The sequence below is a fragment of the Vombatus ursinus genome, unplaced genomic scaffold, assembly GCF_900497805.2.
Source record: "Vombatus ursinus unplaced genomic scaffold, bare-nosed wombat genome assembly UNPS02014793.1, whole genome shotgun sequence".
Taxonomy (NCBI): Eukaryota; Metazoa; Chordata; class Mammalia; order Diprotodontia; family Vombatidae; genus Vombatus; species Vombatus ursinus.
Window position 1 is genome coordinate 15,151,712 of NW_020954571.1, and position 15,850 is coordinate 15,167,561.

The window sequence follows — 15,850 nt, forward strand, 5'->3', positions numbered from 1 at the left end:
TGGGGAGGAAGTAGGGGATAGGGAGTAGAAGGAGAGGAGAAGCAAGAGGGAGACAGTGAAGAAAGGGAGAAAAGAGGAAGAGAAAGGGAGAAAAGGAGACAATGAGAAGAAAGAAAAGGGGAACAGGAGAGAAGAGGAGAAAGAAGGAAGGAGGCAGAAAAGGGAAGGCAGAGAGCAGAAAATGGAGGAAGAGAAGGAGAATGGGAAGAAAGTGGAGGATGAGGAATAGGAAGAGGAGAAGCAAGAGGAAGACAGAGAAAAGGGAGAGTAAGAGAGGTGGAGAGGAGGAGAAATCGAAAAATAAGAGAGGGGAGGAGGAAAGCAAAGATAGGCAGGGAAGAGAGGGAAAAGTGGGAGGATGAAAGTGGAAGGAAGGAGATGAAGGGGAGAGGGAGGAAGAGAGTCAGTGGTGGAAAAGATAGGGAGTAGGAGAGAAAGGAAAAGGAAGAGAAGAGAAGGGAATAAGAGGGATCAGAAAGGGAGAGTAGAGGAAGAAGCCTAGGGGCAAGGGATGAGAGGAGGACAAAGAGAAGAGAGGAGAAAAGGGAAGGAGAAAGATAGGGAAAAAGAGGGAAAAGACAAAAGGAGACGAGATGGGAGAAGTAGGAATATAAAAAGGAGAGAAGGGAAAGAGGGGGACAAAGAAAAGAAAAAGGAGGGAGGAAGATAGGGAGAGAGGAAAGAGGTAAATACCTTCTCTTCTTTGGGCCCCAGTTTGCTTCTTTGTAAAATGAAAGGTTGCCCTAGAATGCTCTTTAAGGCTCCTTTCAACTTTGAAAGTCTATGTTCTTTATTTTTAGATCCCTTCTAGTTCTAAATCTCTAAATAATACTCAAGGATAGGGAGACCACCCAGAGAGGCAATCATCAGCTGAGAGGCATATCTGACTTATGAACTAGAAGTTATTAATTTGAACTCCTCTGGTGGGGCCAGTCACCCACCCCATTCCTTCCCCACTGAATTAACCTTTCCTGAAACTGCTTCCTGTATCCAGCTATAGCATCAATCCTGAGACCTATCCCATTTCCATTAAATTCAAGCATCTTGAGACAAACAAGTTACTTCCCCCCATGAACTTAGTTTCCCCATCTGCAAAATGAAAGAATCGGACTCCAACTGATCTGCAAAGCCCCTTCTAGCTCTTTCATTCTAGGAAGTAAATGAGCAGGGTTTAGGGGCAGGGAGGATAGTAAAGCAGGACGACAAGCCCAGTTTATTAGCTCTCCCTTCTCCTCTTTTCTAGCAAGAAAAATAGATTGCTTTGGTAGATCTGGTTAGGATGTGATTTCTCCCTCATCTGGACTCCCATCATTCAGCTTGTGTCCTGCAGTTATCACATCCTGCTTGCTGTTATAGTTGTATCCCTGTTCTTTCTCCCCTACTAGAGTACACAGTGTAACCTCCCTGTGGGAAAGGACCCTGTCTTGTTTCTCTTTTATGTTCCATGATCTCACCAAGCACAAGATCCAGGAAAAGCATCACACATTGTCAGAGATGGAAGGGACAGAGCTGAGAGGCACCTTAGCAAACTTCTCTTTCACCCCCTTCATTTGTAGAGGAGAGAACTGAGGCGGAGAGATGGAAAGGCACTTGCCCAAAGGTCACTCAGACAATTAGTGGTCAAGTTGGAATTAGAAGCCTGGACTCCTGATTCTGCAGTCAGTAGCTTTTTCCACTCGGCCTAGCCACGTCTGTGCAGGCTCAATGAAGCGTCTTTTGCACGGGTGTCGGATGGTGCTAATTAAGCAGCTTGGCTGGACGTGGGTTGACACAGGCCGGGCTGGTTGGGCTGGGGCCCAGTCTCAAATAATAACTGGCTGGGCTCCGCTTTGATGCAGCTGGCCTCCCTGGAGGTCCGGCAGGGACTTCAGCCCCCAAACCTGGTCTGGTGGGGTAGATGGATGCGGCTGGGTGGGGGATGCTGGCTCTCCGCTCTGGTTCTGGACTCCCCACTCCCCGCCCCCAACCCCCCCCCGCCCTCCTGGGCCTGCTTTGTTCGGGTCCACACAATAAACCGCTTGTTGGGCCGAGGCGCACGCCCTTTGTGTGGGCCGCGAGCTGCTGGGGGGGAAAGAGCGGGGGGGGGGGGGGGGGGGGACCCGAGCTCCCCGAGCTCCGGGCCTGGCTTTATCAGCTCTTGGAAAATGTTGGAGGGAGCGCAGCCTCTGCCTTGTTCGGGCCGCCGGAGACATGTGTTAGACACGGGCCTGCGCCGCCCCCGCCGCACAAAGGCAGGCAGGAGCCGGGAAGAAGCCGGAACAAAGGGCTTTTTTCACGCGGCAATTGAAAAGCTGCAGACGAACAAATCCTGGCGCTGGCCAGGCTGCCGAGCGGGAAGGGCCGAAGGATGCAGCCTTAGGAGAGGAGCCGGCGGAGTGGCCGTCTGCTAGATGGCCCCTGGCCCCCAATCCCCCAGCGCTGCTACGGCAAGAGGAGAAGAGGAAGGAGGAGGGGGAAATAGGAGGAGAAGGAAGAGGAGAAGGTGGGAAGGAGGGGAGCTGAGAGCGATGGCAAGGGTAATGGACTGGGGGCTTAGGGCCTCGCCCTATGTGCAGAGTGCCAGGCACATAACAGTGCCCAGTCCCTCACTTACCTATTGTGTGAGCTCAGGCAAGTCTGGGCACTTTATCCCTCTGGGGCACCTCAGTCTCCACATCTGTAAAAGGAAGGGAATGGACCAGATGAGCCTTAAGTCCCAACACCTCTCAAGAAAACGGAGCTCTCTCTGGAAACAGGGCATTTCCAACCATTTCTCTAGTGACCTTAGAACTGTGTATACCGCAGAGGCTAGAAGTAGGATGTGAGAGTCCACGAGGAAAGGATGGGAGATCCCAGATTTAAAGCTGGAAGGGAGGGACCTAGACCAGCTGCCTTATTTTGCAGAGGAAAGTCCCAGAAAAGTGAAACAAGCATCATGCTCAAAGTAACAGGTAGTTAAGTGATAGCTGGAGAGGAAGAGTTCAAGGAATGGTTGTTAGCAGTCAAGCTAGAAGAAAGAGTAGGGAAAGGAGACTAGCATGAAGCGCTGGTGGAGTAGAAACATACATTGCTCTTGTTTACACCCAGTATGGTTCATCAGACTGGCTTTTTCACTGCTTCTCATACTCAGCACTATTTCCTGCTTGACTTTGCATTGGCTGCCCCCATACTTAGAATGCACTCTTTTCTTAACCTCCCTCTGAGACTTCCTAGTATCCCCCAAGATTCAGCTTAAGCACCTCATCAGGGAGACTTTTTCCTCCCCAGCTCTCAGCTTTCTGTCCTCCCCAGCTGTGCTCTCACCCCAGTTCCACTTGTAACCATTTTGTATGTATGTATGTATGCATGCATATCTTGTTTCCTCCTTCAATAGAATACGTTTCTTGAAGGCAGGGACTGCTTCACTCTTGTATTTCTATCCCCATCACTTGACAGAGTGCCAGGCACATAACAGGTGCTTGACAAATGATTGTTGATTGATTGATTGATTGATTGATTGATGCTAAGATCAATCAGCTTACAAATCCAGACTTCTCTGGAAGCCCTGTTTTAAAGGAGGACTTGGTTCCATTATTTCAACAAACATTTATTAGACCACCTACTTTGTGGAGACCCTATTTGAATGTTCCACTGACATCTCAAATTCTACCTGCCCAGAATGTATCATCATCCCTGATAAACCTTCTTCTCCACCTAACTTCCCTATTTAAATTGATACCATCACTATTCTCCCAGTCAGTCACCCAGGCTCAATACCTTAGAATCATCTTTCACTCTCCCCTCTCCAGCCCTCACATCTAGTCAGTTGTCATGCCCTATTGATTCCATCTCCATGATATCTCTCAAATCCATCTTTTTTTCTCCCTTCACAGTGCCCCCATACTTGTTCACACCTTCATCACCTTTCCCTGGAGCTATTATAATTTCCTCTTAAAACTGATGAGCATTCAGGTGCTCCCCCAACCTCCCAGACCTATCCATCTTTCAGGCAGCTGCCAAAATCATCTTCCTAAGACACACAATATTTCATTATTCACTATTTTACTAATTTTAGAATTATGCTAAGAAATAATCCCACTGTTAGGAATATGCTTCAAAGGGGTCAAAGATGGAAAGGTCCCATATCGGATCATTCCAATCTCCTGATCAAAAACTTTCTGGGCTCCTTATTGCTCACAGGAGAAAAGATATGCTCAGCTTAGCATTTGAAGCTCTCTACAATATGGTTGCAGCCTGTGTTTATTCTACATGAGTCCTTTTTGTGCACTGTACATTTCAGCCACACGGGACCAGAAGCCATTCTCCAGACTTAATATCCCATCTCCTGCCTCTGTCCATTCATATACACGGGCCTTTCCACATTGCTGTAATATGCACTTTCTGCCTCTTAACCTTTTAGAAGCTTTCTCTTCAAGGCTTAACTCTGGTGGTACCTTTGCCCTGACAGCCGTCCCTTCTCTGGCTCCTTCCACCCCACCCCATTGAAAGTATTCTCTTCCTCCACAAATTTTCTTAGGTTGTCTTTGTCTATAATTCCCATCACACACTATTTTTCATTATGCAAATTGTATGATGCTGTAAGCTTCTTGAGGTCAGGAACTGTCATTTTTTAAAAAATTTCCATCCCCAGCAAATGGCACAGTGCATCTTTGCACATAGTAGGCACTTAAATATACACTTGTTGAATTGAATTGGATATAAATTAAAATATGAGGAACCAGATTCTGTGATGAAAAGGAGAGAAGGAAAATACTTTTAGCCAGCAATCTGGAGAGACTTCCTGGAGATAGTAACTGGGTGTTGAAGGACATGTAGGATCACCAGGGAAGATAGAGGAAATGGCAAATGGTTGAAGGAGTTTGAGATCTCAATGTTCATTTTCATCCTTATCAAAATGATCTTTTTCAGAGGTTAGGGGTCAGATGGAAGAAGAGAACAGTTTGTTTTGGTCTGTCACTTCCTCTTTCTGATCCCTAATCAAACTATGTAAAAAGGAGTTAGACCAGACGATCTTCGAGGTCCCTTCCAGGGATGATGTGCTACTTTTTAGGTGCCCTCTCTGCTCTAGCATCTCACATACTCTATTATGCCTCTTCCAGGACTGCCATTCCAGGATTCCAAGTTTCCTTCCAGGAATTATATATAATTAGGTGATTTTTCTGGATTTAACCATTTAATGATAGTCAGGCAATGTGGTATAGTAGACAGAGCTTTGAATTTGGAGCCAACAGAGACCTGGATTCAAATCCCACCTCACACCCTAGTAAGTTGCTTAACTTAAAGAAAACTGAATAATTGAACGACTTCTCTGAGCCTTAATTTCCTCATCTATAAGATGGGGATACTAATATTTCCCTAACAATCTTTCAGGGATTGTTGTGAGCACTTTGTGAATCTTCAAGTGCAGTAGAAATATGATTATTTTAGGTCAAATTCATGTAGCTCACATTTCTAAGTGCCTTAAGGCTTACAACAGGATTTCCCCACAGCAATCCTGTGAGATTGTTCATGCAATTATAATTTTTTAAAAAAGGTTAGTGACATCTTTTGTTTTTATATCACTTTCATTTCTAAATGTATCCCTGTCTGATTTTCCCTGTCATCTCTTGTTACAAAGAATAAAAAAGAAAGAGGGGGAAAAAGCATTTCAGCAAAACCAACTACCCCATCAGCTGAGTCTGTCAAAGAATAGAGCAGAGGTTCCCAAGTTTATTTGGCCTCCACCCCCTTTTCAAAAAAAAACTCAGCACCCCCCTGAAAATCCACTTTTTTTTTAATCCTTTAACAATTTTTCTTAATTTGTATCACTTCAAAAAAACCAAATTTTTTAAATGATGCATCTTAAATTTAATAATTTAATGTAAATTTGTAGGTTTTTTCTTGCATTGAAATTTTGATGGTGCAATATTTCATCACATAACCATATAGTATCATATTGTAAACAAGTTATTACATGCACATATTCCTGCCAATGCATGCTGGACTTTCCAACAGTGCTTGACGTGCTCACCTGCCAACACTTACTTGTTAAGACCTGTCAATGGACTTGACCACTGATTGGTTATAACTTGCATTTTGTGTTTTTATTTGGAAAATAATGTAATCACTATGACTTTAATTCTGTTACACAACAGATGAAGCATGTATGAACTTCTCTTCTTTTCTTATGCTTCCACAGCCCCATTATTTTTATTCAATGCCCCACAATTGCACCCAAGGCTACTACCCTCCCTCCCCCCTGGATCATTCCAGTGCCCCCCGGGGGTGGTATCACCCACTTTGGGACCCTATGGAATGGAGGAAGGCTCCTTTCCTCCTCTCTTTGTCAGGCCAGTCCCCAGCATTAAGTTTTGATTTTTGTTACTGTTCTTTCCATTGATTTTGTTGGAGTTACTTGATTATATTGTGTTCCTGCTTTGTATGAGTTCAACTAAGTCTGCCTATGCTTTTCTTAAATTCTTCTTATTCTTCTTTCTTATGGTACAGTTTTATTCTATTACATACAAAAAGTATTATTATAAATATATTGGTGTACATGGGACCTTTTTTTAAATCTTTGACCTCTCCAGGGCATATTCCTAACTGAGATTTTGGTCATTTTTTTTTAGCAAAATTCCAAAATGAGTGAAATAATGATATGACAACAGTTAGCATTTATTAATCACCTAATATGTGCTAAGTGCTGTGCTAAGCACTGGGGAGATGAAAAAGGCAAAAATAATCCCTGCCCTCAAGGAGCACACAATCTAGAAGCTATACAACATATAAACAATTATGTACAAACAAGGTGTATGTGTATGTGTATACATATATATACATATACATATATATATAATAAATTGCAGATAATCACAGAGGGAAAGTACTAAGATTAAGGTAGACTGGGAAAGACTTGGTGCAGAAGGTGGGGCTCATTTCAGGCATGGGGGACAGTAGGTGAAAGTACACAGAGTCAGGAGGTGGAGTATCTTGTGAGAGGGAAGAGGGGGAAGAGGAAAGGGAATAAGTATTAAGCACCTACTATGTACCAGTCACTGTACTTAACAGTTTACAAATATTATCTCATTTGATCCTCACAACAACCTTACCTCAGTAGGTGCTATTATTATCCTTATTATACAGTTGAGGAAACCAAGGGAGACAGAGGTTAAGTGATTCAACCAGGGTTAATAGCTAGTAAATGTCTGAGGCTGGCTTTGAACTCAGCTTTTTCTGACTATAGGCCCAGTGCCCTATCCACTGTACTGCCTAGTGGCCCCTTGATGCGAGGGACAGCAGAGGGCAGAGCCATCAGATGGCAGAGTAGGAGAGGGGAGTAAGGCGTGAGAACATTGAAGAGGTAAGGGGAAGGGGTCAGGGAAGCAGGTTATGAAGGGCTTTCAAAGCCAGACAAAGGATCTTATATCTGATCCTGGAGATGTTAGGGAGCTATTGGAGTTTATTGAATTGGGGGATGACATAGTCAGACCTGTACTTTAGAAAGATCACCTTGATAGCTGGATGGAGGACTAGGGCAGAGAGATACTTTAGGAACGGAAGTCATTGAAGTAGTCTAGGCATGAGCTAAGGAGAACCTAAACCAGGGTGGTGGCAGGATCAGAGCAGAGAAGGGGATATTGCATAAGATAGAATTGATGAAGACTGGGCAACACTTGGAGATGGGAGATGAGAGAGAGGAGCTGAGGATGACCCCAAGGTTGTGATTCTGGGTGACCTGGGTTCAAATCCTACCAGAGACTCACTGGCTGTGTGACCATGGGCAAGTTACTAATCTCTCTAGATCTGGGTTTTTTTCATCTATAAAATGAGGAGGTTGGACATGTCCTTTAAGGCCTCTTTTTTTTTTTTTTTGGAGGCAGTTCAGGTTAAGTGACTTGCCCAGGGTCACACAGCTAATAACTGTCTGAAGCCAAATTTGAACTCAGGTCCTGTGCTCTATCTGCTGCACCACCTAGCTGCCCCTAAGGCCTCTTTTAACTCTGCATTTATGATCTTCTACAATAGACTATGCCCTAGCCTCACTATCTTGTACTGATTTTTCCCTCCTCTCCATCCCTGTCTGTACACTTCCTTAATCTCTGTTAAATTCACACTCTCTAGAAATAGTCCAGGGCTTCCACTCACCTTAGATAAGGCCTGGATTTCTACGGCCAACCTGAGCCTTTCATCCTCTAGAGACTGCCCCCCTTAGCCCCACACTCCCTTAAGGATCATCCATCAAGGGAATCACCTGAATGTCCTGAGACTCTTCCTAAGACTGAGACTGTCCAGCACTTAGCACATGCCTGGCTTATACACCTGCTGCTTAATAAATGTTTATTGATTGACTGACTGAAAACAAGCCTTATCTTAGGTGTCCTGAAACAAACTGTTGATGGGGACCTCTACATGTTGGGACACTTGGGATTGCAGATGAAGTCAGCTTGGTGAGGGTGGGGAGGGCTTGGGAAGGCCACCGGGAGCTGGGAATAGGATGAATCATAGCTAGTAGGATTATAGATTTAGAGCTGAAAGTTACCTTGGAGGTCATCTAGTCCAATCCCTTCCTTTTACAGATGGAGAAAGTGAGGCCCAGAGAGGTTGTGACTTGATCAGGATTGAAGTCCAGGTCTTCCAGATACCAGATCCAGAACTCTAACCACTACAATACAATGCCTCTCAAATGGGTTGAAGTGGTGGGGAAGTAAGGAGAGGCAGTGAGAGGTGGCCTGGGGCTGAGCCTCTCCTACTCTACTCCCATCAGCTTGCCTTCGCATTTCCCTGGGGTGGGTCTACAGGGGCCCAGAGCTCCTGCTCAATCCTGCCTCTCCGTGGGCCTCCAGGTACGCCATTGACCGTGACTCAGACTTGGAACAGATCTTCAACATCGATGCTGACACTGGTGCCATTGTGACAGGCAAGGGACTGGACCGGGAGACAGCAGGCTGGCACAACATCACTGTACTGGCCATGGAGGCTGGTGAGTGGGGCAGAGTTGGGGATAGGACGGAGGAGGGAGGGAGGCTCCACCTTCTGGTCCTGAAAAGAAGCCTGAGGCTTATAGTCCTACAGATGCCTACAGATCCAATCCTCTGGATACCTCCAAACCCACCCCAAGCAGCCTTTTGGTAGCAGATAGAGGCCTTCTCTGGGTTTCACTGACTGACAACATTGGTTAGGTGCCACCCACACCATCCCTCCTTTGCATCTGGGTCCCAAACCCTGCCAACTCCTCTCCCCACCCCCCAGATTTTCCTTGAACACTTTCTGCTCTCTGCTATTACTTACTATTTGCATTACCTTGAGAATTCCCTCCCCAAAATCCCTTAGAATAGCCCTGGGCCGCCAATTCCCCTAGGGTTCTCTCCAGAGCCCTCATTCCCTGAGACTTGCCTTCCTTCTTCTCAAACCAACCAGCCATCCCCCTATTGAGATTTGTTGAGCCCAAATGTCAGACAGGGCCCTCTTATCATTTACTAATTGCTAATTAAACAGACCTGTCTGAAATACTGGGCCAGATTTTCTACCTGGGGATAGAGAAGAAGGTAGGTAGGAAGAGAAGGGCATCCCTCCCCTTAGCCCTGGTTTTCCTTCGATCAAGTCCCAATGGGGGTGCAATTGTCTGTTCCACTTTCTCAGGACATAGCAGAGTCCTTAACCCTGAGTTGAGTCAAGGACCTGCCACAGACAGCTATTGTCAGAGTGCAGAAGGCTGAGCTGAAGAGAATGCAGAATAGAGGATAATTTAGCTGAAGTGGATTCTGGATGTACATGCAGAGTTTGAGATGAGACTCTGTAAAGAACTGTAGAGGAATCCAGAGACCCTGGCCTGTGGGTAGTGGGCTTGGACTCCAGAGACTGCCTGTACTGTGCTCATGGGGCGCCCTGCTGGCTAAGGGCCCAGAAACCTTTGCATGGTTCATAGATGTTTTGTTGCCGATCTGAAAAATAGCTCATATTTCTCTCATGAGTTAAGGCTTACAAGGCATTTTCTCGTAATAAGCAACACTATGAAGTAGGTAATGCAAGGATTATTATCCCCATTTTGCAGATAAGGAAACAGAGTCTCAGAGAAGCTAAGTGACTTTTATAGGATTGTGCAAGTAATAGCATCACAGGACAGTGAAAATGGAGCTGGATTTGGAGTCTGATGACCTGATTTCAAATCCTGGCTTTTCTACAATACGGGGGTGGCTGTGTATAAGTCATTTAATCTTTCTGTGTGTCAGTTTCCTTATCTATGAGATGGAGTGCTGAGGCAGCTAGGTGGTGCAGTGGATAGAGCTCTGGGCTTAGAATTAGGAAGACTCATCTTCATGAGTTCAAATCTGGCCTCAGATACTTACTAGCTGTGTGACTCTGGGAAAGTTACTCAACCTGGTTTGCCTCAGTTTCCTCATCTGTCAAATGAGCTGGAGAGGGAAATGGCAAACCATTCTAGTATCTTTACCAAGAAAACCTCAAATGGGGGTCACAAAGAGTCGGACACATCTGAGATGACTGAACAAAGATGGAAAGTTGAACTGAATAACTTCCAAGGTCTCTTCTGACTCTAACTCTATGATCATTTTATCATTATCATCATCATCATCATCATCATCATCATCATTATCGTCATCCACTAGGTGGGCTTTGCAGTCTACAGTGAATCTATCTTCTTTTTGGAGAATCCCTCGCATCCTGAGCCCAGGCTCCTGACCCTTTAGTCACCCCAGAGGAGAAAGCTTATAAAGTCTCACTTAGCAGGAAAGGCTTAAAGCCGCAGGCTCCAAAGACCCCATTTAAGAGAACCAAGATCCCTGACCAATTTGACCTCCCTTCAGAGGGAGTTGGAGAAACTTCTCCCTGGGGAGGCCCAGGTTTCCTGCCCCTTCCCCCAGCTAAGTCCAGCCCCACTGCCCCGGCCCTGGGCCCAGTTAAGTCTCTCTGCTGAAGTTCCTTCCATTGCTTTTAACTCCTGTTTAAACGAAATACAAAGGAAGAGCAAACCTCTGGGCTGCTGCTATGAGCGCCTTTGAATCCACTCCTCCCAGGGCATGAAAGGAAAAGAACAAGTGGTAACAGAGCAAGTGGCCGACAAGCTAGGGAGGAGAAAGGAGCAAGCCCTGCTTCCAGTGGTCCCCAGGAAGCAGCTGAGGCCTCAGGCAAGGGGGGGGGGGGAGAGAGGGAGAGGGAGAGAGACAGGGAGAGAGAAAGAGACGGAGAGAAAGAGAGAGATGGGGAGAGAAAGAAAGAGAGAGAGAGTGGGGGGAGGGAGAGACAGAGGTAGAGGCACAGACAGAGAGACAAAGACAGAGAGAGACAGAGAGACAGAGACAGAGGGAGAGAGGGAGAGATGGAGAGAAAGAGAGAGACAGAGGCAGAGAGAGAGACAGACAGAGTCAGAGAGACAGAGACAGAGAGAGACAGAGGCAGAGGCAGAGAGAGACAGAGAGGAGAGAGACAGAGAGAAAGAGACAGAAACAGAGACAGAGAGAGATAGAGAGAGAGACACACACAGAGACAGATACAGAGAGAGAGAGGAAGAGAGAGAAGGAGAAACAGAGATGGGGAGAGAGAGACAGAGACAGAGAGACAGACAGATAGAGAGAGAGGCAGAAGCAGAGAGAGAGACAGGCAGAGACAGACAGGCAGATACAGAGAGAGATAGAGACAGAGGAGAGACAGAGACAGAGAGAGAAAGAGAGATAGAGAGACACAGAGAGACAGAGAGAGACACAGAGAGAGATATCTGAGGAGCATTAGCAACACCTCTCCTAGCCCAAAGACTTCCACCCATTAGCCTACTGTAGAGTCTGTTATTCTACCCTTATCAATTAATTCTTTTAGGATTTTAGAATGAGAAGGAACTAAAATATCACTAAGTTAAATCCTTCATTTTACGGGTGAGAAAATTGCTCCAAAGAAGAAAAGTGACTTGCTCAAAGTCATATAGGAAAGAGCAGAGCCAGGACTCAAACCCAGGGCTTCAAACTCTAAGTCCAATGCTCTATTAAACTATGAGAAAGAAGAAAACTAGCTTTTATTAAGCACCTACTATGTGCCAGCCACTGGGCTAAGTGCTTTGCAAATATTACCTCATTTGATCCTCATAACAACCCTGGGAATTAGGTGCTATTATTAGTCCCATTTTACAGCTGAGGAAACTGAGGTAAACAGAGGTTAAGTGAGTTACTCAGGAAAACATAACTAGTAAGTGTCTGAGGCTGGATTTGAACTCAGGTCTTCCTGACTCTAGGTCCACTACTCTAACCACTGTATCACCTAGCTTCTTCTGAATTGAATTGAACAGGAAAGGATCTTAGAATAAAGCTAATGCTAGAGCTGGAAGGGACCTCCTTAGAGACCATCTGATCCAGCTCTGCAGTTTGATAGATGAGGCATATAAGGATAGGGTTAGCCATGGAAGGCTTCATGGAGGAGGGAGGGATTTGTTGGAAGCCCAGTGACCAGAGCCCAGCCTTTCTCTGGGAAGGCTCACTTCCCCCTGGGTAGTAACTGTGACAACCTCATTGGAACGGACCACTGGATTTGGGGTTAGTGTTACTGGATTCAAATCCTATCTCAGGTACTACCTACGTGGCCTTGGGTGAATCATTTCACTTCTATTGGTGGAGTTGGATTTAATGGTCTCTAAGGTCCCTTCAAGCTCAAAATCCATGATCCCATCATCTGGTGACTTGGAGTCTTTCCTGTGCAGTTGGTGAAATCCCTCTGGACCCAGGGCATTGAGCTGGGAATTCTTCTGGTGAAATCAGAGCTTACACAGGTCTTGCTCTCCTCTCCAGAGCATTTTTAAGAAATCCCATTTTCCAAAAGAGCTGGATTCAAATGGATTTTTGTAAAGTGCTTAGCCAAAGGGAGCCTTGCTTTTCTAGGGCATCCCAAAACCAGATTCACAAAATCCAGGAGGGTCAAATTACTGTATAACATGGACTCCATATTCCATTAGAGGGTCAAATCAGGTCTCCAAACACAACTCCATAAAGTATCTTCTTGATAAACTGGTGTTAGTAAAACTAACCCCTTACATTTGTAGTTATTGATTTTCATCAAAGAGAAAAGCACAACCCCCACCCCTCATCCCTCCTATCTATACAGCTGCATTACATCTTCCTTTGATCCCTAGAGGTAGGCAGTTTAGGGACTAGCTGACATCTGAGGAAACTGAGGCCCAGAGAGGGGGAAGTGACTGGCCCAAGGTTACATACTTGGAGGCTGGCTCAGATCTTGGGCTCAATGCCAGTTCTGACTGAGCAGAAGTCTCCTCAGGAATGTTAATATAGGGGGCATCCTTGGCAAAGGGAAGAGCCATGGGGAGATCATGTCAGAGAACTCTGACCTTGGGCAACAAATAATAATAATAGCTGATGTGTATGTAGTGCTTTAAGGTTTACAACACACTTTACATGTATTATCTCATAAGAACTAGAGCAAGACTTCTTAACCTTTTTTGTATCATGGTTCCCTTTGGCGTCTGGTGAATTTTATGGACCCCTTCTCAGAATAAAGTTTTTAGACACAAAAAACAAAATACATATACTCACAAAGGAGGCCAGTTAAACTGAAATACAGTTATCAAGATATTCTTCCCATCTAAGTTCATGGACCCTCTGAAATCTATCCACAGATTCCCCCTCCCCCAGTTAAGAACCCCTGCACTATAAATATTAACCTTAATTTGCAAATGAGAAATCTGAAGCTCTGAGAAAACACATTATTTCATTTCTCTGGGCCTTGATTTTCTCCTCCATCAAATGGAAGCAACGTTGTACTAGATGACCTCTGAGGTCCCTTCCAGCCCAAATATTTTATGTTTTCTAGTTCCTTCCAGTTTCTACAGTCTCTGTTCTGAGGTCCCTTTGAGCTCAAACATTCCCTGTTCTGTGTTTTAAGGCTCCTTCCAGGCTACATATTCCATGTTCTAACATTCTGCGTTCTAAGGCTCCTTCAAACCTTGACATTCTGAGAAGTCTCAGTTTGCTCAGCTTCACAGGGCTGGCGGGAACAGGGCGTGTCTGGCAAGGGGGTGGGGAGAGCCGCTGGAGAGAGCAGGACCCGCTGGCCGACCTAGAGGGGGAGGCTAGTGGGGTGAGGTGGGGGGGCTAGTTCAAGCAGCCAAGCTTTCTCTCTTTTGGCAAACACAAGGTGACAAGAATCAGAGGGGAAATATTTATACACAGGAGCTAAGATTTCCGAACAAGTCAGTAAGTATTGCAGTTCCCCTCCAGCAGGGCCGCCTGCCATACCGGATTACCTCAAAGGCCTGTGGAGCCGCTTAGTATTCTGACTGCCCTCCTCCGGTAACTTCTGAGTCATCCATTCTGCCCATCCTGACGCTCCTTCCACTGACATTATCTTTAACGTTTTGTAATCATGAAATATTAATGACCGATATTGAATTTAAAGTACAATTTGTGTCTGAATCCTCTGGTGGAAAGGGCAGTTGTAGAAGGAAGGCCTTCAAAGTGACAGCGAGAATTTTGGAGGTCTAGCTGGTCGCCACTGCTGGGTAGGGAGGGATGGGGGTCAGGTCTGGGTTTCCCACTGCCTCTCTCAGGGACCTGGGAGCAGCAGATGAACCCCAAGTAGGCTGGAGGTCAGGCAACTTAAGACAACTAGCAGCTAATCTCACCTGCTCCTTAAACCCCTAACTGGGCTCTACTGCCCAGGCTAGTTAGAGAACTAGGCTAAGTAAGCCTTAGGGGAAGAGGGAAAGACAGAATCACAGAACTAGACCTGGGAGGAATATTAGAACAAAACATGTCAGGGCTAGAAGGGTCTAAAAGAGTCTCTAGAGTCTAGGCCAACCACAGCATTTTATGGATTGCAAAACTAAGTAAGGTTCAAAGAAAGCAACTGAATCTACCACTCACTAGCTATGTGACTTTGGCTAAATTCCTTAATTTCTTTGAGCCTCAATTTCCTCATCTATAAAAGGAGAGTGGATTAGACTGTTTCTAAGGTCCTTTTCAGTCTTAACATTCTGTTTTCTGTGGCTTGGGCTGTCACCCAGCTATTTGGTGCCAGAGCAGGGATCATACTAAAATCTAATGCCTCCCAGGTCAGGAGGGAAGATCTTGGGGGTGGGAGGGGAGGTAGAAGAGAGTCCAGTTCACACTAGCTGTTAAGCAGAAGTGAGAAAGGGTAGGGAGAATGGCATGTCACCTAACTGCAATGCTTTGACCCTCTAGGACACCTGAGCTAAGGTTGATGAATCTTCTCCGAGGAAGGCAGGCTACTGGGCAGAGTTCTAAGCTCTCTTCTAGCTCTGGTGTTCTGTAGTCCAAGGTCCCTTCTAGTTCTAACATTCTATGTTCGAAGCTTCCTTTCAGCTCCGGCACTTTATAGCCTAAGGTCCTACATTCTTTGTTCCATAACCTCAGTTCTCTTCTAGTTCTGATGTTCCAAGAGAACCCCGCGATCTGAGGTCAAGGTGGGATCATGTCCCCAGAGGTGTCCAGACATCCCAAGGAAGGCAGGGCATTGCACAAAATGTCCAGGATCTCAAGACAACAGTGGAGCATATCAGCTAGATTGGATTTCAAAGATTTGGAGAAGACTTTGCAAAAAAAAAAAAAAAATCCCCTCCTCTATTCAATGAGGCTTAAAATCCCTCCAGGGAAAAAAAAGTATTCCATAATGACAAATGGTCATTGTTGTTCAGTTATTTTCAGTTGTGTCTGACTCTCTGTGACTCCATTTAGGGGTTTCTTGGCAGAGATACTGGAATGATTGGCCATTTTCTTCTACAGCTCATTTTACATATGAGGAAACTGAGGCAAATGGAGTTAAGTGACTTGCCCAGGGTCACATAACTAACAAGTGTCTGAGGCCAGATTTGAACTCAGGAAGATGAATCTTTCTGACTCAAGGCCTGGCACTAGCTGCC

At 45.5% G+C, this 15,850-nt stretch overlaps 1 protein-coding gene across 1 annotated transcript in view; it reads left to right on the forward strand.

Annotated features, from left to right (window-relative positions):
• CDH22 (cadherin 22) overlaps nt 1–15,850 on the forward strand; it is a 98,626-nt gene that overhangs the window by 66,160 nt on the left and 16,616 nt on the right. Inside the window, exon 9 of the mRNA XM_027869661.1 lies at nt 8,802–8,938. Coding sequence (XP_027725462.1) covers nt 8,802–8,938 — 137 coding nt within the window. The remainder of the gene's footprint in view (nt 1–8,801; nt 8,939–15,850) is intronic.